A 24443-nucleotide genomic window follows, 5' to 3' on the forward strand; every position below is an offset into this window, starting at 1 on the left:
GAATGTCTTGGGTCTGCGGTGGCCCCATCCAGCACCCTCTGGCACTGAAAGCAAAATTCAGACCACATTCCAGAGTCTGCTTCAAAATGAAACAGCGAAGAAGCGAAGGCTGGCTAGCAGCTTTCCTGTGGGTCGCAGGTGAAACGCTGATCCCCTGGCGCATGGCACCTGTCCCCCTCGGGTTCCCTCCAGTTCCTGCAGGGGTGCAGCCTGGAGCCCCAGGCGGGCGCCAGCTCTACAAGCCTGTTTTGTTGTTACCTGCCCCGCCCTGGTGCGCTAGTCAGGGTCAGAGAAGGAAATGCAGCCGTGCCAGGGCCAGGGCTGGTCCCACGGGGAGAACGTCACAGGATGAGGTGGCAGGTGGTTGCCCAGGACCTGAGTTAACTCAAACACTCCGGGCTGGGGGTGCAGCTCAGTGGCACAGCGCCTGCCTAGCATGCGCCAGGCCCTGTGTCCATCCCCAGCGCTTCACTAAGTGCAGCTCAGGCAGGTCCTCTGAGGTGGATGGTGGTGTCCAGCGTGATGTGGGGAGTCAGTGAAGGCAGAGGGCAGGCACCAGCCAGGCAGGCACACAGGCCTCTGGGTGCTGCTGCGAGGGACTCTGAGGAGTACCTGACACATGCTCCGAGCTGTCTTCCCCCAAGACACAGGTTGAGCCCCGCTCTCCACCTGATCTGAACGTTTCGGAAGGGCTTGGGGGTCCCAGGGCCATTCGTGGGCCACCCACACATGGGGTAGTGGTGTCAGCATGTCATCTTTTCTTTCCTATCTACTCATATTTTTTTTGTCCTGGAGATGGAACCCAGGGCCTCAGGAGCTAACCACTGAGCCACACCAGCCCACTGTATTCCCTCCTCAAAACCACCAGGAACTCCGCACTTTAAAAGCCTCCGGACCACGGGAAGCGAGCTGGCAGCACCACAGCCTGCTGGCAGAGCCACCTCACAACTCAGGCCCCAAACCAACCACACAACCAGGAGCCCACCCGGCTGCCCAGAGAAACCTGTGACCAGCACTGGGGGCACATGGCCTAGGCAGCTTAGATTAGAGGGTGGCCAAGGCCGGGTGTGTGCAGGGGCATGGGGTGAGGGCAAGGAGAGGCAGCCTGCAGCGGCAGCCCGGTCGGAAAGCCAGCTCGGAAGTGTCGGGAGAAGAAAGGCCACGGTCTCTTCCTCTTGGCAGTGCTGGGGATGAGTTCAGGCTGCTCTGCCACTGAGCTCTGTCCCCAGCCCTTTTTATTTTTTGAGACAGGGTCTCTGAGTTGTCCAAGATGGCCTCCAAACTTGCAGTCCTTCTGCTTCAGCCTCCCAAGAACCTAAATCATGTGAGATTCTGGGCAGAAAATACCCAGTGGCAGAAACAGCAAAGTTGTCTGAATGAGGCACCAACTCATCTCTTTGGTGTGTGCAGAAAAAACCCAATAGAGGACCGGAAGGGTCCCGAGAAGAAAGGGGCCACCCGGTCCTGAGCTCCCGGAGGACCACGAGCTCCTGCCTTCTGCAGCAGCACAGGGCCTGCCGGTGAGCGTTGGTGGTGCCAGTCCTCAGAAGCGTGGAGGGGCAGCTTCAGAGAGCTGAGAGCAGGCCGTGCCGACAGCCCAGAAGGGCCCTCTCCCTTGGCTGCCTGAGGTGAGTGGCCCTTAAGGCAGGAAGCCGGGCCTCGGGCCACGCGGGGGCCACGAGGGCCCGAAGATATGAAGACCTGGGACCCAGGGCAGGTCTCACCCACTTCCACGGCCAGCAGCTGGAGGGCCCGCGGAGAGATGCGCCCAGCACTGGCTCGTGAGTCGCAGGACAGGTACAGGTGACAGCCACATCTGTGGGGCCTGCTGCAAGGGCAGGGACTCGGCCTTATCTGCTGCATCTGCTGGGCTTCCTCCACAGAGCGTGGAACCCAGCACTTCCTTTCTGCAGAGCTGTGTCAGCTCAGTGCTGGGAGGGAGGCTGGAGGGCCCCGCGGTGGGCTGGGGAGGAGGCAGAGGCTGCCTGCCGTCCAGGCTGTGTGATAAGAGGCGGAAGCAGCCAGGGAGGGAGGTGGAGGAAGCGGCTCTACTGAGGCCTGGCCTGCGCGGTTTCTCCAGGTGAGATGCTGAGGCGGGCTGGGTGCCCAGGCGCTGGGGCTTCAGGCCTGGAGAGCCTCCGAGGCCAGCCTCCAGTTGGGGTGAGCAAGACCAACACCGAGAAGACCCGCGCAGCAAGGAGGCGCCATGGGCAGCGTTTGCTTTTCCTCTCCCTGTTTTGTGTTTCCTTTTAAAACTAAGTAAGCAGGTTCCTAGATGGTGACAGCAGCAGTGTCCCTCCCGGGCCAGGCGACAACCCAGGGGACGCAAGGACACAGATGTTCCCAGGGCAGGAGGGGCCCAAGGGCGGGCACAGATGGGGGTGGGCAGGCGGCCAGACGCGGGCGTCCGGTGGCCATCACACGGCAGTGCGCGTGGGCGTGCTGGGCTGGTTCAGACGCAGGGTCCTGCACAGCCAGCCGGCGAAATCCACTTCCTCGGCCTCGGAGCGCTTGATGAAGGCGTGGCCCTGGAAGGCAGGAGGCCGTGAGGCTGGCCCCGGGGCAGCAGCGCACGCCACCCAGGGAGCGCCAGTGCCCGTCCAGGACCACACACAGGCCAGGAGGGGACCCAAGCAGAGCGGAAGTGACGCGGAGGTTAACACGGAAGTGACGCGTCTGTGGCTGGGGCAGGGCAGGAAACAGCAGCTCCACAGCCCGAGCTGCCTGTGGGGTGGGGGTCCTGGGCCCCCCAAGGTGAGCCGCGTCCCCAGTCCCTATGGGATGCTCCAAGTCAGGACACCACAGATGTCCCAAGATGCCACCCAGGGTCCCCTGGGGACAGGACCACCTCAGGTGGGGACATCTGATCTTGGAATGGTCCTGTCTGCCAAAGGCCCCCTACACAGTCCCTGACTCAAAACACGTCCAAGCAGCAGCCACCAGCCACCAAGCTCTGGAGCCTCTGACGCATGGCTTAGAGACAAGGGTGTGCTGCTGAGGGGCTGAGGCAGGAAGGGACTTGCGGCCTACCAGTGGGCATCATGCGGGACTCATGCCCCCGACGGAGCCTAGAGCACAAGTGGGTGCAGGAGTCAGCGGGCTGAGCCGGGCCTCCGCGTGCAGCCAGCGCTCCCCACCAGGCGCCCCGCTGACTTCTAGGGTGCTTGGCCGTTTGAAATCAGTGCCCTTCTTGCGGAACCTCAGGATGCACAGGTGTTGCTTGTCATGCTCTCGAGACCTGGCTGAGTGCAGGGTCTCCAGAGCAGCAGCTGGAGAAGCCCCTCCCCCAGGCGGGCTAGCCCACCGCAGCCCAGTCCACACACACTGACGGCCGTCCTGGAGGAGGTGCAGCAGCGAGCTGTGGCCAGAGGGGCGTACGAGGGCCCAAGGTGAAGCGCCGCAGGGCAGGGGAGAGTACGGTGAGGTGGCGGCAGGCTGTGCGGCCTGATCCGAAGGACCCACTGGCGCCACAGGCGGGAACCCAGCAAAGGGCACGGCTCAATTTTCGAAAATGCCCACTTCCACCTGGGGACCTGTGAGGCTGAGAACCAACGTCCTGGCCTCTAACCACGGCTCCTTCCGGGCTGTCCACGCTGGGGACGTGCTAAGACCACGGTGGTAGGTGTGGTTGGGAAGGCCTGATGTCAGGACTGCTTGTGTGCAGGGGCGGGAGGGACATGGTGGCTGCCTCTCTTCCCGCCCTGCTGGGGAGGGGCGCTCTGGCCAACAGCTTGGTTGCAAAACGAGGTGTGAGTTTCCAGGCCGCCACCACGCCCTCCTGCCTGCTCAGGGAGGCTCTGGTCAGCACAGAGCGCCCTGCACGCCGAGTGTGCGTCCCAAGTCTCAGAGGGACGCCCTTGAGAGTGAAAGAGCACCCAAGACCTCAGTGGGACTCGCTCAGGGCGCATGGACAGGGCAGGGCACCTCCCAGGGCCACAGGAGCTGGGAGCTGCTCAGGACAAAGGGCCCAGCCTGTGGCCACCCAGTGCCTGAGGTGGGCACTGCCCAGGAACCCTGGCGCCACCCTTCTAGGAAAACGCCCTGTGCTCTCCCAGGCCCGCGGCCCGGCCAGTGTGGACTTTTCCTGCCAACAGCAGGGCCCCCCCCGCACGTACCCGGCCACCGAGTCCCCCCTCCACGGGCAGCCCAGGATCCAGGGTGCCACTCACCATGAGCATCTTCAGATCTGCGCGTTCTGCTGGGTTCTTAATGAGGCTGGGGACAGGCACAAGACAGGGCAGTCAGTTGGTGGCGAGGCTGCCCAGGGGGCTTGGGACTCGGCTTCAGTGCTACTCTGCCACCTGGCCCCTGCCCAGAAAAGGAGCTTCATTACTGCCTCAAGTGTCCAGAGCAAGATGCCCCCAGGGAAGGGAGCGCAAGGGCCTGAGGGGGAGGCAAGGGAGAGGAGCCGGAACCCCCTGCCTGGGCCAGTCTGGCAGCAACCACAGCTGTGTGCCATTCCCCACGCCCCCAGCTGATTATCCTTGGCGACAGGTTTTGCTAAGTTGCTGAGGTCGGCCGTGAACTTGCAGTCGCCCTCCCTCGGCCTCCTGGGCCACTACAGGTGGATTTCTAATAAAAGGCCAAGTGTGGAGCCCGTGTCAAAATGGAACTTTTTCCTTCACTAAAACAGAACAGTTTGTGGACAGCAACTCTGAGCAACTCAGAGTCACAGGGCGGCTCCTGCAGCCGCAGGAGGGCTGTGCGAAGGGCCGGGGGCAGACTAGCACCAGGGCACATCTGAGGCTGCTTCCCAGGCCCCAGGATGCTCGCCCGAGGCCCCAGCACAGACGCTGCTGGTTCCGTAAGGGACAGGAGAACCTGAGTTGGTGACTCCAAGAAAAACCTGCTGGGTGGGCGCTTCCCTCTTCCTGCCAGGTGACAGCAAGGTGGCAGCTACAGATGGCCCAAGAGCCCCCCATCCAGGCTCATATTCCATTTTTGGGTAACTGGGATGGCAGGTACGAACCACATCCCAGAAAGGGACCCTGGCTTTCTAGGTGGGTTTAAGTGTCTGCCAAGTCCTGCTGCTGACCGCTCAGGACCCTTGACAGATGGGCCTGGGACCAACAGAACCAGGAGCAGAAAGGACGCGTCTGAGCCGACGGCTGGGGCCGAGGGCACCCTCCCGCCTGCTGCCACAGTGACGCCCGGTCCTCACCATTTGTGCACGAACTCCTGGAACTGTGGGCTGAACACACCACTGGGCAGCTTGGGAGGCGGCTGTGGGGAGATGAGGGCCGGTCAGCCGCTGGCGGGGGCCCCTCACCCGTCCCTCCTGGCCCTCACGGGAAGCAGAGTGCCATCCCCTCTCCGGCTGGGGATGACTGGGAGAGGCAGGGCGGCGTGTCCTCCCGGAGCACATGCTCCTCAGGCTCCAAGCCCAGGCCGCTGCCTCCGGCCCAGCACTGCACGGGGCCAGCTGCTCCCAGGTTTGGGCACGAGCACTGCGGGAGTCTGAGGGTCTGGCCTGCACATGGCCCTGGGAGTGTGGGGGTGAGCGGTGTGCTCGCTGCACCTGGGACCAGTGCAGTCCTTCCCTGACTCCAGTGGACCCCGAGGACCTGGTCAACGGGTGGGTTCCGGTTCAGGCTGTGCCCCTCCCGACTGCCAGCCCCGGGGTCACTTGTTCATCTGTGTAGGACACAGCTGCACTTTCTGCTTTTGGGGCAGCTGTGAGGAGCCACCAAGGGCTCAGAGAGAAGGGGAAGGGAGGGTGGCCCATTCCCCAGAGCCCTGCTGCAGGGCCAGCCTGTCCTCGGGGCCAGGCGTCCTTCCCAGACAGAGGCGGCAGGGGACCTTTCTCTGTGGAAGGGTATCACTTAGGAGCCCAAGCACTTGACACCAGGACGCTCAATCTAGGAGCTGCGGGGGACAGGGCCTGAGAGGCAGGGAAGGGGCTGCGACGGGGATTCTGAGTTCATCTTCGTGGAGGAACTCAGACCCCTGTGAGGCGGGGGCCCTGTGCGGCGGGAGAGGCGTGGTGGGCTTGCGCCAGATGCCCTCGCCCTGCAGGTCCCTGGGTCTGCCCAGCCAGCGACAGAGGCCTCCAGCACGCACCTCATTGACAATGTAGTCCAGCAGCTCGAAGATGGCCATGGCCGGCCGGCTGTCCATCCCGTGACCTACGCAGTGGGGGACAGAAACGGGTGAGTCAGGCAGAGAAAGCCCGGGGGGGTGGGGGGGGACACTGAGCGCCATCATGGCGTGCCAGCTTAGGGCAGCGCTCAGGGCCTGGCTCCCTGAAGAGACTGCTCTCTTGAGTCTCCAGCAAATTCAAGCCGAACGAAGCAGCCAGAGGAGTGGCCGGCTCAGGGAGCTGCACATCGGGCAGCGCCTTGGGCTGTGCCAAAGCCACAGCTCCTGGGCTCCAGGCTGGGCGGGGGAGGGGGCGCGCCCTGAGTAAGGACAGCAGAATGACCTTGCTTGGAGCCGCCGATGGTGACAACAACAAGTCCCAGATGCCGCTTGGAACAGGAAGCTGGCAGGGGGTGGCTGACCCCTGTCTGAGACCCAGCTGGCCAGGTCTGGGTTCGGCAGCTGGACTTTCGCCTCCTGCCTGTCCTGAAATGGGCATGTAGGCCAGGGCATGGGCTGGGGGAGGTGCTGGCAGGCAGGTGGCTGCCATCTGGAAGTGGGGCCGAGAGGGGTACAGGCCAGGCCTGAGGACAAAGACCTGTGAACTCTCCCCCGGGATGAGACTAAGACACCCATGTGGTCTGTCTGCAGCAGCAGACAGGTGGGAATGGGGCTTGGGGGTGCCATCAAAATTGTCACCCACTCACACACCCGGCCACAGTGGTGGCTAAACATAACGCAATATTCATTTAGAATGGAATGGAATATTATTGAGCCTTCAAAAGGAGCAAGGATGGACCTGAGGACCTTGTGCTCAGTGAGAACTAGATACACAACGACAGTGTGTGACCAAGTGACAGGAGTGTCCACAGACAGGATGTGCATCTGTGGGCCCAGGGGCTGGGGCGAGGACAGGGGAGCTGTTCCCTTTCAGGTGATGGAATGCTCTGGAACTAAGGAGGGTGATGGCCGCAGGACCTTGTGGGGTGCTAGGACAGAGCTGTGCACCTGCAGGAGTGAAGTGGAAGCGCTTCAACCACGGCGCAGTCCTTGAGGCTCTGACCTAACTCACTTCTAGTCACCTGACTTAAAAAGATCAAACCCCAGGACCCCAGGAGCTGCTCGGGCTCTGCTGCTGGCTGGCCTCCCCTGCACTCTCCCCCAGAGTGGGCGAAGTGTCCTGGTGACGGTTCCCACGCCTGCAGGGCCTGGCGCCTTTGGCTCCCCTCCTGACGTGCTTTCTGCATGCTGCACGTTCCGCGCCAAGTTCTCGAGTTCAGAGCTCCGGGTGGCTTGGCCCGAACAGTCCCGTGTTCATTGCTGAACTAGTGGTGGGTGCCCAGGGGAGCGTTTCTTGCCACTTGTCTGCACATTTGGTCGTTCCCATGATAAAATGCTGGAGAAGCCAGGCGATGGCCTGGCTGGGGAGCTGGGCTCACACCCCTCCAGCTGGCAGCAACAGGTGTGAGACCCGGACACGTCTGGGGCGCTTGCTGTTTCTAGCAATGTCCCCAGAAGCCCCAGCACCACGCAAGAACTGCTGACCCGCTGGCACGATCCAGGGAGACAGGTGGTACCGAGGGGGCCAGAGGGAGGCCACTGCCATCCCGGGAGCAGCAGTGCCTGCATGGTCAACCCCCACCAGAAGTTGCAGGCTCAGGCCATACCACTGATGGGGCGCCCAGGGGGTCGAGGCCGGGGTGAGATGCTGTGGGGCTCTCCTTCTGCACCATCAACCACAGGCCTGCCGAAGATGGCCTCCAACTCCTTGGCATCGGGCGGCGGGATGGGGTACCTTCCGATGGACAGCTCCACCAGGGACAGGCCCATGCTCCAGATGTCCGACTGCACCGAGTAGTGTGTGCCCTGCAACCGCTCTGGCTGCGGAGAGACAGGGCAGGAGGAGGTGTGGGGAGGGCCAGCACCTGCAGGCCAGGTCCTGCTGGGGACCAAGCCTGCTTGCCCAGCTAAGGACCAGCGCAACAAGAAGACATGGGGCCACATCCCTGCGTGCGTGCCATGCTGTGCCCGAGGCCTTGGGCACAGAGGGTGCAGAAGCGGCTCCCAGAAGCCACATCACTTGGAGGTTCTGGCAGAGGGTCACGGCCCTGGAAAGGCACCGCTCCCTCCCTGCAAGCCAAGGCTAGCTCCTCAGGATCCCCAAGCTCCTGGGCATCTCCAATCTCAGTTCAGAAACTACGAAGTGCCCAGGACTGGATGGTCACTACCTCAGGCAGGCACTTCCAGGAAGAGGCCCTGCCCAGGAAGTGAGCAGCACTTCGCTGCAGAGGAAGTCCAGGGTGTGCAGATTTCACGCAGGACGGGTCAGGCAGGGCGGCCAGGGAGCACACACTGTGCAGGGACTTACAGACATGTAGGACCGCGTCCCCACGAAGGAGTTGGCCATGGAGTCAATGAGCTGTCCGCTCACCCCGAAGTCACACAGCTTGATCTCTCCTCTGGAGTTGACCAGGATATTGGAGGGTTTCACATCTGAGGACAAGGTCAGTCAGGCATGAGGGGCCATTGGGCACTGTGGTGGCCCGCCAGGCTCTGGGGAGGGCACAGGCCTCCTTACCTCGGTGCATGATCTGATGCTTTTCTCGAAGGTACGCCAGGCCCCGGAGAACCTGCAGGGGCCACAGGACTGGGTGAGCAGGGCAGGGCCAGCAGGGTGCTTCCCTGGCCTCAGCCAGTGTCTGGCACAGGCCAAGGGAACCCTGTTCTAGGCTGCGTTCAACTTCTCAGGATTAGAGCAAGAGTAGAGGCCAGCAAAGAGGCTGGCTGCTGGTGGTGGGGTGTGTGCAAACTGCTGGTTCCCACACAACCTGTGACAGGCATGTTGGTCCCCCCTACTTGGAAGAGGAGGGGCTGGGCACACAAGAGGCAGAGGTAGCAGCCCACAGTCCCAGAGCCAGGCTCGGCCCCACCAGCCTCATGGCATCCCCCAAGTGTACTCAGGTTGCAGGCTGTGCTAGGGAGTCCCTGCAACTGAACAGGCCAAGGGAGCAGTGGGCTGTTTTGCCAGGTCGCGCCCTGGAAGGCAGGTTCCTCGAGAGGAAGCGGTCAACGATGGTGTCCACAGCAGCTCCATTTCTGGAACGCTGAGCGCCAGGCCGCCGTCCTATCACCCTCCACCTGTGTGGGCAGGTGCACCTCAGGCCATTTCATGGACACAAGATGCAGGCTCCTGGAAGCCACACGCTCTGCTGAGCTCACACAGGAGCGGCAGGACTCCAGACCCTGGGGCTCTGCCACCCGCCGGGCAGGAGCTGGAAAGCATTCTCTGTCCCCTGGCTGCCCAGAGCATTTTTGGACAGTGAGGGGAGAGCAAGGTCCCAGGTTCATGTCCACCCCTGGAACTCCCCTTCAACCAGCTCCTGACCAACACGACCTGAGTCCCCTGGCCAGTGGTGTCTGCCTGCCACAAGATGGAGGGCAGGCAGTGGCCATTCTGCCCAGAGCTGTTCAACTGAGACCTCAGCTGGACCCGAGATGGAGGGGCAGGGACAAGGACGATGACAGAAAATCTTAAGTCACCTTCACCCAGCAGATGGGTGAAAGTCCCACAGCTGGTGGAGACCGAGTTGGCAATTCTCTTCAGGGGCCCATGAGCACCGGCAATGGCTTTGGGCAGTTCCTGGACCCTGGCCACGAGGAAGGGGCTGGCGTGGGAATGAGTGCCTCCGGCCGGGGGCAGATGCACCTGGGTCTGGGGTGAGACTCACCGCAATGCTGACCTTCCCCAGGATCTCCTCAGGAATCCGCTTGGCTTCCTTCAACACCTGGTCCAGGGAGCCACCATCCTGCGTGGAGAAGCAGCGCTGAAGAGCCGGCCGGGAAGGGAGGCCAGGCCAGGGCCAAACAGGACCCTCCGGTCAAGGGCAGGGATTCCTGCTGCTGCAGTCTCCAGGGCCGCAGGGCCACGCCCGCAGCTGGAAGGGGAGGAGGAGTGTCCCAAGACACTGGTGTGTGCCCCACACCCTCGCCTCTTCCCAGAGGCCCACAGGGCCTGCTGCTGAGTTTTCACCAAAACCCCGGCTGGGGACAGAGCTGGCCCTGGGAGCACACAGGTCGTCTGCGCATCCCCGGCAGCGGCTGGGCTTGGAATCCAAGCAGCCACCACACCCACTCATGCAGGCCACAATCCAGCTCCTCTGGTCCCTATTCTGGCCCAGCACGCTGGGTGTGGTGTAATAGGGGCAGGGGCATGTGGGCCGAGGGTGACACTGGAGAGGCAGGAGAAATCAGGGGAGGCTGGCTGGCCAGGGTCCACAGCCCCACCTGGCTTTCCCTACACAAACCCAAGGGCTTCCTTGGCCAACTGACGCCCGAGAGCTCTGCCCCGCAGGAGAGGTGCTCAGGAAGGCCAGCATAGGGCAGGGACATCTAAACTCCCCCATTCGCCACTGTGCCAGGCGTCTGCTGAGGACCTGCAGATAATTCACCCTGGCTAGTCTCCCTTCAGCATTTGGGTGTAGCCTCAAACCCAACGGACAGACAAGGGAACAGACTTTATGGGTCTTTCACAGCTGCCCAGGGACTAAGGGGCTGCCCCAGGTGGCTGGGGAGGGAGAGGAGTCTGGGCCACGCCATTAGGCCAGCACTGGGCACACAGTGGTGACACTGCCAATTCCTACTGTCGGCCAGACCCCCTGACAGGAGTCTACTCCGTGCTGCACACAGAGGGAACTGAAATAGGAAGTCTGGGAGTTGGAATTTTCTCCAACCTGTTTTCTAGGACCCCAAAGATGGCTTAGTCCCCAGGACGTGTGTCCTGTCATTGGGGAACAAGAGGAGAGGTGGCAGCCTCAGGGGTGCTGGGTCCCCCCTTTGCCCCACTGTACTGTAAGATGCCACAAAACCCTATATGCTCTGAAGCTTCTGAGACCCATAAGTGACTCTATGAAGGAGCTCTGGTCACCTGGGTGGAGGGACAGGTGTGGCGCAGGCCTGAGAGCTAGGAGTCCACAGAAGTGCTGCAGAAACGCGCCTGGCCGACCAGCTGAGCGCGTGCAGAGCGCGCGGCTCTTCTTGCCTCATCTTTCCCTTTTAGGTCCTGGGCACTAAACCCAGGCCTCCACCACTGAGCTGCACCCCCAGCCCTTTTTTAAAATCTTATTTTGAGTCAGGGTCTAGCTAAGTTGCTGAGGCTGGCCTCAAACTTGTGACCCTCCTGCATCAGCCTCCGGGAGCAGCTGGGAGTACGGGTGTGGCTGCTGTGCCTTGCTCTTGTTTTTTGTTTCTATCAATAGATGTAAAAAGAACTAAAAGGGCAAAACAAAAACAAATAGTACTTAAGAGGGAAAATAAATTCCTGCTAACAGCTCTTTTCAGTTTTAAAATTCTGAGCCAGGGTCTCACAAGTGGCTGAGACTGACCATGAACTGGTCACCCTCCTGCCTCAGTTCCCAAGCAGTTGGGAGGACAGGCCTGGCAAGTGCCCGACTCTTTGCTTTAACTCTTCAGAGTTGAAACAAGTGTGAGCGGGGTGAAGAAACTGAGCATCTGCTGGAGGAGCTGGGGGTCAGTGGGTTCAGCACCAGGCCAGGAATCTCCCCAGTGTGCATGAAACCCCTCCCTCCACCAGGCAGGGTGGATGGGGGCTGCCAGCACATTCCCCAGAGGACACTGGGGCCCATCAAACTGTAGTTTGCGTCTTGGGCACTGCAGGTGCTGAGCAGCATCCTGGCCTCCACCCACTCCGTGCCAGGAGAGACCCCAGTGGTACAACCAAAATGTCCCCAGGCATGGTTCAGGGTGGGGCTGGAACACGGGGTGCACTGGGCAGGATCAAATCCAGTGAGCCGCCAGCCTGCAGCTGGGGTGTCCACAGCCTTTCAGGGTAAGTTATCTGCCTGAGCCACAGGAAAGGATGGGGTGCTGGAAACACTGCACCCAGACCTCTGTGACCCAAATCTCACTCTACGTGATTAGACACTTTTATTGATTGATTGATTGATTGATGCAGTGCTGGGGGTTGAACCCAGGGTCTTGTGGTTGTAAGGCAAGCACTCTACCAACTGAGCTATATCCCCAGCCCCAGACACTTTTATTTTGTGTGTTTCAAACGTTCCTGAAAATGTATTGCTATTCAACAGTAATACAGGATTTTTTTGTTTTGTTTTTGTGCTGCTGGGGATTAAACCCAGGGCTTGGGCACCCGAGGCAAGCACTCCACCAACTGAGCTACATCCCCAGATGAATATGCTTCACTTATAAAAACATTCAAATGTAATGCTGGCTGGGGTGCTGCATGTCTATAATCCCAGAGATTCGGGAGGCCAAGGCAAGAGGATCACAGGTTCAAGGGCAGCCTTGACAACTTAGTGAGACAGTCTCAAAATAAGATTTCTTAAAAGGGCTGGAATGTAGCTCAGTGGTAGAGCACTGCTGGATTCAATTCCAAGTGTAAAAAATTAAAGGCAGTCAGCAATTGCCCTGAGCCCGGCAGTTCCACCTTCCGCCCCTGAAGTGTGACACTCTTCTGCATCTTTACACGCAGGCACACACACGCCTATACACGATGGGAAAGACAGAGCTTAAAGCAACAGCCTGTCCTATCGCAAGCCTCCCGCTGCCTTACTGCAGCACCGCCAGCTCCCCAGTGCACCCGGGCTTCTCACCGCGACAGAACATGGGCGCGCGTCCTTCAGCAGAGTTGACCAGACCCCAAGGAATGCTGGGAGGTGCTGTGTGGTCAGCACACAGCTGCCGCCCACTCTGGACCCCTGGCCCCACTGCTCGGTGGGTTCTGTTCTGAGTTTTTCAACAGGTTCAGGTTGCAGAGGAGCAGCCAGCACTGCTGATCCCGAGTCGAGTCCCCAACGAGAGCTGGCAGGCGAGGTCTAACTTTCTGCAGCAGAGCTGTGCTGCTCACAACATGCTGTGGTTTGGACCTGGAGTGTCCCCTGAAGGCCCACGTGTCAAGGGTTTGGTCCCCAGCTTGGCACTGTTGGGAGGTGCCGGAGCCTTTAAGAGGCGAGTCTGCTGAGAGGGTTGGCTGCTGGGGTGTGGCCTGCAGGGGACAGTGAGACTGCAGTCCTTCCTCTTTTTCTCTCTTGCTTCTTGGCCATGGGTGGTCTTGCCCTGCCAGATGCTCCCACCATGGTCTGCTATCACCAGAGGCCCGAAGCAACTGATCACGGACAGGAAACTGCAAGATGGTGAGCCAATAAACCTCTGCTCTGCAGTGAGGTTACAGTGAGAGAAAGCCCACACGGTAACAGTCGACACTCCTCCGTTCACTGACGTGCACACCAACACGCCAGTCACCAGTTACATAAGACCATCATGGTCACAATGACACGACCCCATGCCCAGGGCCTCTTCTTACAAGCTGGACTCTGCCAGACCGGCAGCCTCTAGAACACCTGTCAGCTCCATCTCCCCAGCTATGACTGCGTATGTGCAGATACTGGTTGCGCTCTCGGACTTCCCAAATTTTAGAACCCTGACCCAATAAGCCTCTTTCCTGAGTAAACTACCTGTCTGTGACATTCTGTTACAGCAACTGAAAACAGGCTAAGACAGGCACCAACTAGGCAGGCTGCCATACAACTGTAAGCACTGATAATAAAGAGGACGAAGAAACACAGGACGCTGGCCACAGGGCAAGGACGTGCTGTCCTCTGCTCGACGCTCCGGCAGCACTGGGTGCTTCTGAGGATGAGCCTGTTCATGCTTGCCCAGCAGGCACCACCACCTCCCCTGACTGCCCACAGAGAGCTGCCAGCCTGTCCAGAGTCTTGCAGTGAGAGTAGAGTGCACGTCCAAGACCACTGTGCTCGGCCACAGCCTTCCTCCCAGGGACTCGAGGAGACTCACTCCCACTTCAGAATCCACACCCTAGAGCTCAGGAGGCTGAGGCGAGAAGATTGTGAATTCAAAGTCAGCCTCAGCGACTCAGAGAGCACCTCAGCGGCTCAGCGAGACCCTGTCTCAAAATAAAATACAAATAAGGGCTGGGGATGTGGCTCAGTGGTTAAGCGTCCCTGGATTTAATCCCTGGATTCAATCCCTGGTACCAGAAAAAGAAAAAACATCCCCACCCTTTGTCCTGCCTCTTTTTGGTGCCGAGGATCAAACCCAGGGGTGCTCTACCACTGAGCTACACTCAGACCTTTAAAAAAAATTTCTTTTAAGGAAGGGGTCTCCCTAAGTTGCTAACGGTCTTGCAAAATTGCTGAGAATGGCCTTGGACTTGAGATCCTCAGCCTCGAAGTCTCGGATTACAGACATGCACCACCATGCCCAGCTTTTGTTTTTAACATAAGCCCTGCCTGCAGAAGGCATGGGCTGAGGGCCACCCAAGAGTGCCCATGCACACGCTGAACACACCATCTCCCACTCCTGCACGCGTGCCATCACAGCAAAGGACAGGTCCATAGAGCAGAGGAGGGCTGGGAGCTCCCCTCTTGCAGCAGGAGCTGCTTGGTGCCTGGCTGCAGTGCTGGTTACACTGGACCACTGTGCTAAGCACCCATCGTAAAGGGGGGACAGGAGATGAAGCTCCTTCCTTCCCACAGGGTAAGCAGGGGGCCTCAGGAACCACACCCCAGTTAGGGAAGAAGCAGGGAGGAGGGCACCACACACTGGGGTGCTCTCTCATCCCTCTGCCCGCTGGCTTCCCTGTACCAGGGCTTTGCAAGGCGGGCAGGCCGGGTGTGACTCTTCTTCAAGGTGAGGAAGGGCTCCCATGTGCACGGCCTAGCTTGGACCCCACAACTGAGTGGGGCTCTTGCTCAAATCCACTTCCTGCCATTGTAACAAAACTGTCACAGGGGATGGCGTGCTTGCAAGGCACCACCAATGGACGTGAAACAGCCATGAGCCCTGGTTCTGCAAGGGGAGCCCTGCAGCAGGCAGCCTGGCACCTGAAGCCGAGAGGGGGCCGTTTCCTCCCAGGCGCCACAGCTCTGACCACTTCTGCTTTTGTCACACTTGACCCCACCCACTTCTAAGCTTCAAAACTAGAGAATCTGAACTAGGGGCCACATGGGCACCAATTGTGGTGGTTTGGAGAAAAACAGGTGCCTAAGCCCCACCAGGACTGGGAGCCAGCTCTGGGTTGGGTGGTGGCAGCTCAGGTTGCCATGCTCCCTCAGCAGAAGCAGCAAACTGCCACATGGAAATGGCCATCACTTTCTTCCACACACACCCTTGGGCCCAGCGACCACTGCGGAACTCACCCTGCGGTGCTCGCTGACACTGCCCGCCGCTTTACTCTAGATGGGGCAGTGCACAGGAGCAGCCCCGTGTGTCTGCCACAGAACCAGCAACAAGGACCACACAGGTCCACGCACACTGGGAACACCAGGCCCGGGCAGAAAGAGAGGTGGCTCTCACTAGGCTGCCAGGGAGCCACATCCCCACCCTCCAGTGGGAAGCACAACTGAGAAGGGGGTGTCACTGAGAAACAGGAAGAAACGCACGATCACACGAGCAGGCTCCAGCGACACTGAAGGTCCTCTGAAGCTGCTGAGCTGCTACCTCTGAGGACAGGGGCTCGGAGGGCCCAGAGCGGCCTGGGCACTCACCATGTGCTCCATGCAGATGCTGATCTCCCCATCGCTGTAGAAGGCACCATAGAAGCCCACGATGTACGGAGAGTTGCACTCGTGCAGGACCTGGAGCTCACGGATGATCTGGTTCCGGATGGCTGGCTTGATCTCCAGGTGGATTAGCTGCAAGGAGGAGGGCAGGTCACCAAGGGGCACTGGAACTGCAGGGCGGGGAGACTAGGGCCTTGGCCCTGGAGCTCACCAGAGCACTCAGAACCAACTCCTCCCAGGAGTCTGCCCAAGAGAAGTGATCAGCCACACAACTGGGACCAGAAATGTGCACCAGTGTTCCCAGCAGCCAGAGGGGAACTGCCACGTGTCCACTGACACAGCACGCCCCATCCATTCTCGGGAGGGTCTCTCAGCCACGAGCAGGAACGAGATGATACAGCTGCAGCGTGGATGAACCTCAAGGACCTCATGCTCAGTGAGAACCAGACACACAGGGACATAGTGTGTGACTCCACTGACAGGAAGTGTCCAGGACAGAGGAGTCCAGAGGTGAACTCATGGGTGCAGGGAGAGAGTGTGTTGGCTTAATGGTACAGGATTTCTTTGTGGGTTATGAGAATGTTCTAGAATTAAATGCAGTGAAAGCCAAACAACTCTGTGAATATGCTGTGTCTAGTCAACCGAGTACTTTAAATGGGTGAGTTGTGAGGTATGTGAACTGCTTATCAACCAAGCTGTTTTTACAACGAACATCCAGGGGAATGAGAATGGATTACCTGTAGAGACAGTTAACCCTGGGGAGGAGGGTTGACATGAGTTCGGGGCTGGTGAGGGTGACTGCTCTCAGGGACGGGTACCTTTTTAGAGTATAAAGATGTTCTCAAACTGATTGTGGTAATAAATGTGCAACGCTGAATATATTAAAAAAGAAATCACTGAATGATATGTTTAAAAAAAAAAAAAAAAAAAAAAAGGTGCCACTGTGCAGTCTGTGGACTGCCACTCAAGCTGTTACAAAAAGCCCCACAGAACAAAGACTTTCCACCTGGGGAAAACAGGGCTGTTAGGAAGAGCCCCTGCCACAGATCACCCCTGGGCCAGGGGCCAGCCTTCTGGGACTCCCACCCGGAACAAGTACACAGAGGGGGTGGTCACTGTGCCTGTCTCCTCAGAGAGGGGTGGGCACATTCCGAGTCCTCCTTCCTCCTGGCTGGGACACCACACTGAGGCCCAGGGAGCTAGCACTCCCTCCACTGCAGCTCCTATAGACAAGCGGAAACTATCATCAAATTCAAAAACATTTCCAAAGGCAGGAAGTCAGGGGATCTTCCCAAGAGATGCAGAAAAGACGTCAAAGGCCAGGAGCAACCCCAACTACCTACCCACAGGGAGCTCGAGCCCACGGCCAGTCAGTGTCCTGGCTGCTCAGAACCTCAGACCTGGTCAGCTTGGGGACGAGTCAAAGACTGAGTCCCCTCATCTGCCAGAGGCAAGACCAGATTTGCACCTCTGAAAACACTGCTATCAACTTGGCAAACATTTGCAGAGTCACTATGGATGCCAGTAGTCAAAAGAAAAGTCCCTGCTTGAGCCTTGGTCTGGAGGGGAGAGAGAAGCATAACACCAGGGCAGAAATGTCATCAGGAGACCTGGCAGGCAGTTAATGAGTGCTCAGGGAATGGTGGCAAGGTGACACTGGGCTGAGGCTCAAAGGAAATCGCGTTTAGGAGCCACCAAAATGAAGAACTGGGGACAAGTGGCTTCCTGTGGGAGGACACCAAGGCACGAGAAGCACAAGGTGCTGGGTCAAGTCTGACAGTGCCCTGAACCCAAGGAGTGTGTAGAGCATGCTCCCTGTGACCTTGAGGACCAGGGTTATGATCCAGGTTTCCCCCAAAGCTAATGCCCACCCAGCCCCTCTGCTGCTTCTTTTCCACCTGACTTCGCCTGCAGAGTGCAGTTCTGGCCCTGGGTTGCCAGGAGGCAGCTTGCAATGTGGCCACCCCAGGAGGTCAGTAGGTTGCTCCAAAATTCCAGGATGCATTGGGGAGCAGATGACCAGCGTCTGCTCACACTTACAAGGGTGATAAACAAGCATGACTACAGAAACCAAGGGAGGCTTTCCTGGGCTTCCCAGATCAGACTTTGCAGCTTTTCTGGCTGTTGCACTGGTTGGGAAACAAACAGACCAGGGGATGCTAGCTGCAGAGCAGGCTCCCCCAGGCCAGGTCTGCCCTGCGTCCACAGGTGGTCTGCTCTGGGAGGCCTGTCAAGGCGCTGACTCCGTTTCATCTGAGCATTTCAGCTGCGGTGCTGCATGGCAGACATGCAGGTCCTGGTTCACATTTACTACCTGGCATGAGGGACACACAGAAGACCCCTTGACTGGCCTGAGAGCCCTTGCTTTGACAAGCACTGTCCTCAGGGTCCCTACTGCCTTCTGAATCTCACATTAGTGCTATAGGCCAGACAGGCTCGAGATTTCCAGGGCCACTCTGATTCTGAAAAGACTGCCAGTAGACAGGGAACAGAAAAGGAAGTCCTTGGCTGTGGATTGCAAGGGTGCAGGGAGGTGCTCTGGAAGCCACAGCCAGGTGTGGTGGCGTATACCTATAATTCCAGTGACTCAAGAGGCTGAGGCAGGACATTTGCAAGTTCAAGGCCAGCCTCAATAACTTAGTGAGGCCTAAGCAACTTAGTAAGACCCCACCTCAAAATTAAAAAATAAAAAGGGCTGGAGATGTGGCTCTATGGTAAAATGCCCCTGGGTTAAAATCTCAGTACCTAAATAAATAAATGAAAATAAAAATGAGCAAGCTGCACAGCTAAATCCCCAGAGGCCTGGAAAAGCCACTGTATAGGGACCCTGAAGCCCACACCTGGGCAGTGGCAGTGACTGCAGCATGACAGGTCTCCAGAAGAGCGAGCTCTCCACGTGGGACACGTGTTGGAGGAGCAGAAGTCTGTCCACAGGGTCCCTTGTGAGGAGCTTCTATCCCCAAGTGGTCATGCCCTCCTGGGCTCAACTCCAGACACTTCCCAGGGACTCCAGAGAGGCTGCTGTAGCACCAGAGCCCAGGATGAGCGAGCAGGTGGTGCTGTCAGCATCAGGGTGTATGGAATCCCACAAGGGGGGTGACACTCAACTTTATGTGTCCCCTAGCCTGGGAACCCAGATTTTGATCAAATGCCAGTCTTGACATTGCTGGAAAGGTGGGGAGCAGTTAAATTTGTAGGTTCTTAAGTAAGTAGGTGACCCTCTGAGGTGTGGGGGGCCACATTCGATCAGCTGAAGGTCTCAAGAGGAAACGCTGAGGGGCCCCAGGAAGAGGGCAGGAGGCCTCCAGGCAGCCTTCACACTCCAGCTGGAACCTCAAGTGTGCTGCTCTGCCCTGACATTTCAGACTAAAATGCCACAATCATGTTAAACAACTCCTTAGAATATGCCCCCTCGGGCTGGGGCGTGGCTCAGCCGTGGAGTGAAGTGCTTATCTAGCGTGTGCAAGGCCCTGGGTTCCATCCCTCGGATCTCAAAAATAAATTTCTACATGTACACACGCGTGCACGCACAGGTTATCGATTCTGCTTCTCTGGAGACCTCTGACCAGTACACGGACATTCCTGAACACTCTGCTTGACATACTTCTGGACCTGGCTGTGCACAGCCCAGAGGGCTTTTAGGAAACTGTTTTCTGATTTTTCTATGTGCTGGGGATGGGACCCAGGCCCTAGCACGTGCTACACAAGTGCTCTACCACTGAGCCACACCCCAGCCCCAGGACCTGAATTACAACCTCCAGAAGGCAGAGGTCAGCTAACCCAGGAGAGGTGAGCGGCAGCACCTGCGTCCCGAATACAAGTGGGCTCCTCACACTCGGGGTCCCTGGGGAGGCAGCCGGACAGCAAAGGCCCCATCCCAGTACCTGCTCACCTTTCTGGCCATGATGAGGCCGGACGGCCTGTGCTGGACCTTGGTGACCACGCCGCCATTGCCGGCCCCCAGCTCTGAGAGCCTCTGGAAGTCGTCGTCCTTGAGCTCGCCGGCTTTGGCCTTCTGGGTGAGGAAGGCCTCCAACCGCTTCTTCTGCTGCTCGTCCAGCTCCAGCTCCTCCAGCTTTTTCTGCAGGTCCACCAGGTTCGCCCTGTGGGGTCCAACACACGATCAGCAGGGGCAAGTCCAGAGGTGGCAAGATGACGCCCCCAGCTGTAAGAGCAGCCAGGTGACAGGTCAGAGGGAACCAAAGGGACGAGGGCCTGATGCCAGATCCCAGGGGCTCACCCTCCAGCAAGGAGACACAGGGATACACCCCCATCACCAGCACATGGTGACTGGAACTGAAGGCCAGACCCTGGTTTACACATTTCAGGAAACCCTGGGGACGGGCTGCAGCTCAAGGGACCCAGAGGCCTGCAGACCACACCAGAAAATGAAGGAACTGGGAGTCAGGTGTGCAACAGCTCTGGTCAGGACGCCAGTCTCTGCCAGGGGCGGAGGAGCAAGTGTTCTGAGCGGCTTCACAGGAGGGCACCAGAGCCAAGGGGCGGCTGTTCGTTTACTGACTTATTCTGCGTGTCTGGAGCGTGAACCAGGGGCTCCACCACTGAGCTACACCCCAACCCTTTTTAGTTTTTATTTTGAGACAGAGTCTCACTCAGTTGCCCAGGCTGACCTTGAACAGGTGATCTTCAGTCTCCCGATGGATGACAGGTATGAATCACTGAACCCGCCCCATATATTCTTCTAATTTGCAAGAATTAAAGACGAGCACTTGCAGGGGAGGAGGAGGGTGCAGACACTGCCTGGGCATCCGGGCATCAGCACCTGTTCCCTTACTAGAGGCTGCGTGCATTTACATGTGGCTCCTCAACACTCCTTAACCCACCACGGCCGGGCGTGGTAGCCACACCTGCCATTCCAGTGGCTCAGGAGGCTGAGGCAGGAGTATCACTAGTTCAAAGCCAGCCTCAGCAATGGTGAGGTGCTAAGAAACTCAGTGAGAACGCCCCGTCTCTAAATAAAATATAAAATAAGATTGGGGAAGCAGCTCAGTGGCCAAGTGCCCCTGAGTTCAATCCCCCGTACCAAAAAAGAAAAAGAACGGACCATCTCTACTGTCTACTGAGCACAAGGAAGTTTCAAGGGAGAATCTGACAAGCTGTTTTTATGAATGCCTTGACTTTCAACCTGATCGTGGGACAAAAATCAGCTCCCCATAATGGGTAAATTTTAGTTCAATGACCACAAGACCCCAACTCTGTCCAACAGAGGCAGGAGGGAAGCCACGTATGCAATTTAAAATCTCCTCGGGCAGAGTGCTGGCCTAACAGGAGCATGGCTCTGGGTACTGCCCTAGCCCTCAAAACACGAGAATAAAGATTTCGAGGACATGTATTCTAAGTGGGAATCAGGTGGGCCTCCTCCTGACACCACACACAGCCCGGCAGAAGCACCAGTGTCAATGTGTACTTGACACAAGGGCATTACTGAACGTCCACTTTTTGGTATGAAGTCTGAAGTCTAGAATGTACACAACATGCTCACAGCTCTCTGAACCTGGATGCACCACTGTCGGGCTGACTGCAGCCAGGGGTGACTGCGTCAGACGGCACAGCGCCAAGTGAAGGTCTCTACAGGAGACTGGCCATGTCCAGCAGTGCGCAGCCACCAGCTTGAGAAGGTGTTAAGGTGCACAGCCCTTGAGAGGGTTCCAGCAGCAGACAAGGGGAAACTGGATGTTCTATCAGGAACCTGCCTATCCTGACAGTCCAATATTGACCTATAACTTTGTAAAAAATACTTTTGTAGTACTAGATACTGCACTAGGAGTGCTCTACCACTGAGCTACATTCCCAGCCCTTTTTTGATTTTATTTTAGGACAGGATCTTGATAAATTGCTGAGGCTGATCTCAAACTTAAAATCCTCCTGCCTCAGCCTCCTAAGGCACTAGGATTATAAACATGTACCACCGTGCCCAGTTTCTGTCTCTAAGGTATGAGCAAGAACACACAGATCAGAATGCAGGTGACCTGCCACTTGGCAATGATGCCTGAGCTGGGACTACAAAAAGCCTGAAGGAAGGCAGGGGCCAGACACTCTTCCGAGGGCTGTAGATACCGCACTTCGTTCTCATCAAAACCAGGGAGGTAGACTAGGTGCAGTGGCACACACCTATAATCCCAGGGGCTTCAGAAGCTGGGGCAAGAGGATGACCAGCTAGGCCAGCCTGGGCAACTCAAAAGACGCTGTTTTGAAATTAAATGGTAAAAGGGCTGGGGATATAGATTAGGGGTAAACCATCACCTGGTTCAAACCCCAGTACCACTAAAAACCAACAAAGAATCAGGAGGAAGGGCTCATGGAGTCCCAGTGCAGGCAGGAGGAACAGGCTCCAGTGGGTAAGTACATAAGGTCACAACACCACACAAGGAGGCCCCAGAGCCTGGACCAGGTGCCTAAGCATGAACTTACTGTGCACCTGTTAAACAATCACCCGGAAGGCGAAATGGCAAGATAATGATCATAAGCAGAGAGAGGGCAAAGAAGTGAACACCAACCGCTGAGCCTGCTTACTTGCTGTGGGACTGAAAAGGCAGGTCTGGGCCAGACTCCCGAAAGCCTGGAGCCCTGCCCTGTGACATCTGTGATGCGCCCTGGATCCAGTGAGTAGTCCACCTTAAATATAACGGAACTCAACTGGGGTATGTGCACATGTAAGTAAAAATCAAGTCTGGAGGGCCAGGGTTGCGGCTCAGTGGTAGAGCTCTTGCCTAGCATGTGAGAGGCACTGGGTTCAACTCTCAGCACCGCATACAAATAAATAAAAATAAAGGTTCATCGACAAATAAAAAAAATAAAAAATAAAAAAGTCTGGAACTTCAGGTCAGCTTCCCCCACTGGGGAATCCTTCAAAGGATGAACCCCAGAAACCACGTGAAGAGAAGGACAGGGGTGGATTTTTAAATGTCCTCATGTCTGGCTGTGATGGTGTTAACTAACATGTACATGGAATCCCCACCCTTGTCCAGGTTGAGTGGCAAGACCAGGAAACACATCATACACTCATCCCACTCTGTCCTCATGGGGACACACGAGACGTCCTGCCCCTGAGGGAAACAGGAATGAAGAGGTCATCGTGGCATGACCTTCAAAGTGTGCACCCCCAACACACCGAGTTCCATCTCATCCTCACAGGACACGGTTCCGCAGCAGAGCAGGTGGAGTACCCCCATCACCCCTGACTTCTCTGAAGCCCTGGAAACCTGTCACCCTCCAGGCCTTCTTACCGCCTCCCCTAGACTATCCCAATCTGTTTCAGAACCTACTTTCTGGGGTCCCTGCCTCTGAATGCCCCCCAATTCCTGGTTCTAGCCCCTTTACCTCCTGGGGACACCCTCACCCTCACAGCTTCAGGGGTCTCCCCCACTCCAACTAGCAAGATCTTTTATTACGTTCTTGGTCTCAGGAACCCTTCCCCAATCCCTTAGATCCCCCCATCCAGACCTCTCAGGGTTCCCCTTTTATTGCACCACTTGGGACGTCCCACTACCTTTCCCTTTCCCTCATCCATCCTGTCCTCTCAGGACCCGGTCTTGTCACTTAGGCATCCCAACCACCCTGACTGTCCTAGAGAAACCTCTGGGCCCAATTCACTGTCTGGAACCACTCACCCCATTCTGTTCTCTGAAAATGCTCTGATTTTACTATCTAGGGACCACCTATTACCCCAGTTTTGCTACTCGGGGGTCTCTCACCCTGTCTCTTCCCATAAGGGTATAATGTCAATAATTCATCAGAGATCCCCACCACAACCTCTCCTCCCAGGAACCCCCACCTCCTGCTTTCTTCATAGGAATCCCACACAGTGCTCTCCTGGGGGACCCCCTCCCTGATCCCCTCCTCCCGGGGACCCCCTCCCTGAGCTCTCCTCCTGGGAACCCCTCCCTGACCTCTCCTCCCGGGACCCCTTCCCTGACCTCTCCTCCCGGGACCCCCTCCCTGACCTCTCCTCCTGGGGACCCCCTCCCTGACCTCTCCTCCTGGGACCCCCTCCCTGACCTCTCTTCCTGGGGACCCCCTCCCTGACCTCTCCTCCCGGAGCCTCCTCCCTGACCCTTCCTCCCCAGGACCCCCTCCATGACCCCTCCTCCCGGGACCTCCTCCCTGGCCTCCCCTCCTGAGGACCCCCTCCCTGACCTCTCCTCCTGGGGACCCCCTCCCTGACCTCTCCTCCCCAGGACCCCCTCCCTGACCTCTAATCCCGGGACTCCCTCCCTGGTCTTCCCTCCCCGGACCCTCTCCATAACCCCTCCTCCCGGAACCTCCTCCCTGACCCTTCCTCCCCAGGACCCCCTCCCTGACCGCTCCTCCCGGGTACCCCCTCCCTGACCCCTCCTCCCGGGGACCCCACCCCCGCCAGTCCCCGAGTCTCCGGCCGATCCCTGCCACTCACTCGGAGGCGCCCTCGCTGGTGGGGGACGGGCCCTCGGCGATGGCGGGGTTGATGGTGAGCGCCGGCAGCACCGGCTTCCTCCGGGCCAGCATCGGGGCTCCGCGGGCCGGCGGCGGCGGCGCCTCAGCCGGGGCCCATAGGGGGCGGGCCGCGAGCGGGCGGCGCCGACGCGAGTCGGGGGCTGCGGCCGCGGCCTAGGCCGGCGCCGGGCGGCGGGGCAGGCGGAGCGGGGGACCCGGGCAGGGGGCGCCTAGGGTGACGGGGCTGAGGCGAGGGGGCCGCCGCCACCGAGGCCCCAAGCAGGCTGACGCTGCAGCGGGACCCGGGAGGCCGAAAGAGGGGAGGGGAAGGCCACGGGCTCGCGCGCCGGCCTCTCGCGAGAGCGAGCGCCGCGCGGG

At 58.5% G+C, this 24443-nt stretch overlaps 1 protein-coding gene across 1 annotated transcript; it reads right to left on the reverse strand.

Annotated features, from left to right (window-relative positions):
• Positions 1–1163: 1163 nt before the first annotated feature.
• Map2k2 (mitogen-activated protein kinase kinase 2) lies at positions 1164–24443 on the reverse strand. The gene is made up of 11 exons (XM_047532576.1): positions 24046–24443; positions 19525–19735; positions 15618–15764; positions 9807–9884; positions 8657–8708; positions 8447–8571; positions 7746–7959; positions 6061–6125; positions 5162–5223; positions 4170–4215; positions 1164–2528 (listed from the first exon to the last, which is right to left on the reverse strand). Exons 1-11 carry the CDS (start codon positions 24135–24137, stop codon positions 2418–2420), a joined length of 1203 nt encoding a protein of 400 aa, XP_047388532.1. The 5' UTR covers positions 24138–24443; the 3' UTR covers positions 1164–2417.

The sequence above is a fragment of the Sciurus carolinensis genome, chromosome 17 (assembly GCF_902686445.1).
Source record: "Sciurus carolinensis chromosome 17, mSciCar1.2, whole genome shotgun sequence".
In the NCBI taxonomy this organism is placed as follows: domain Eukaryota; kingdom Metazoa; phylum Chordata; class Mammalia; order Rodentia; family Sciuridae; genus Sciurus; species Sciurus carolinensis.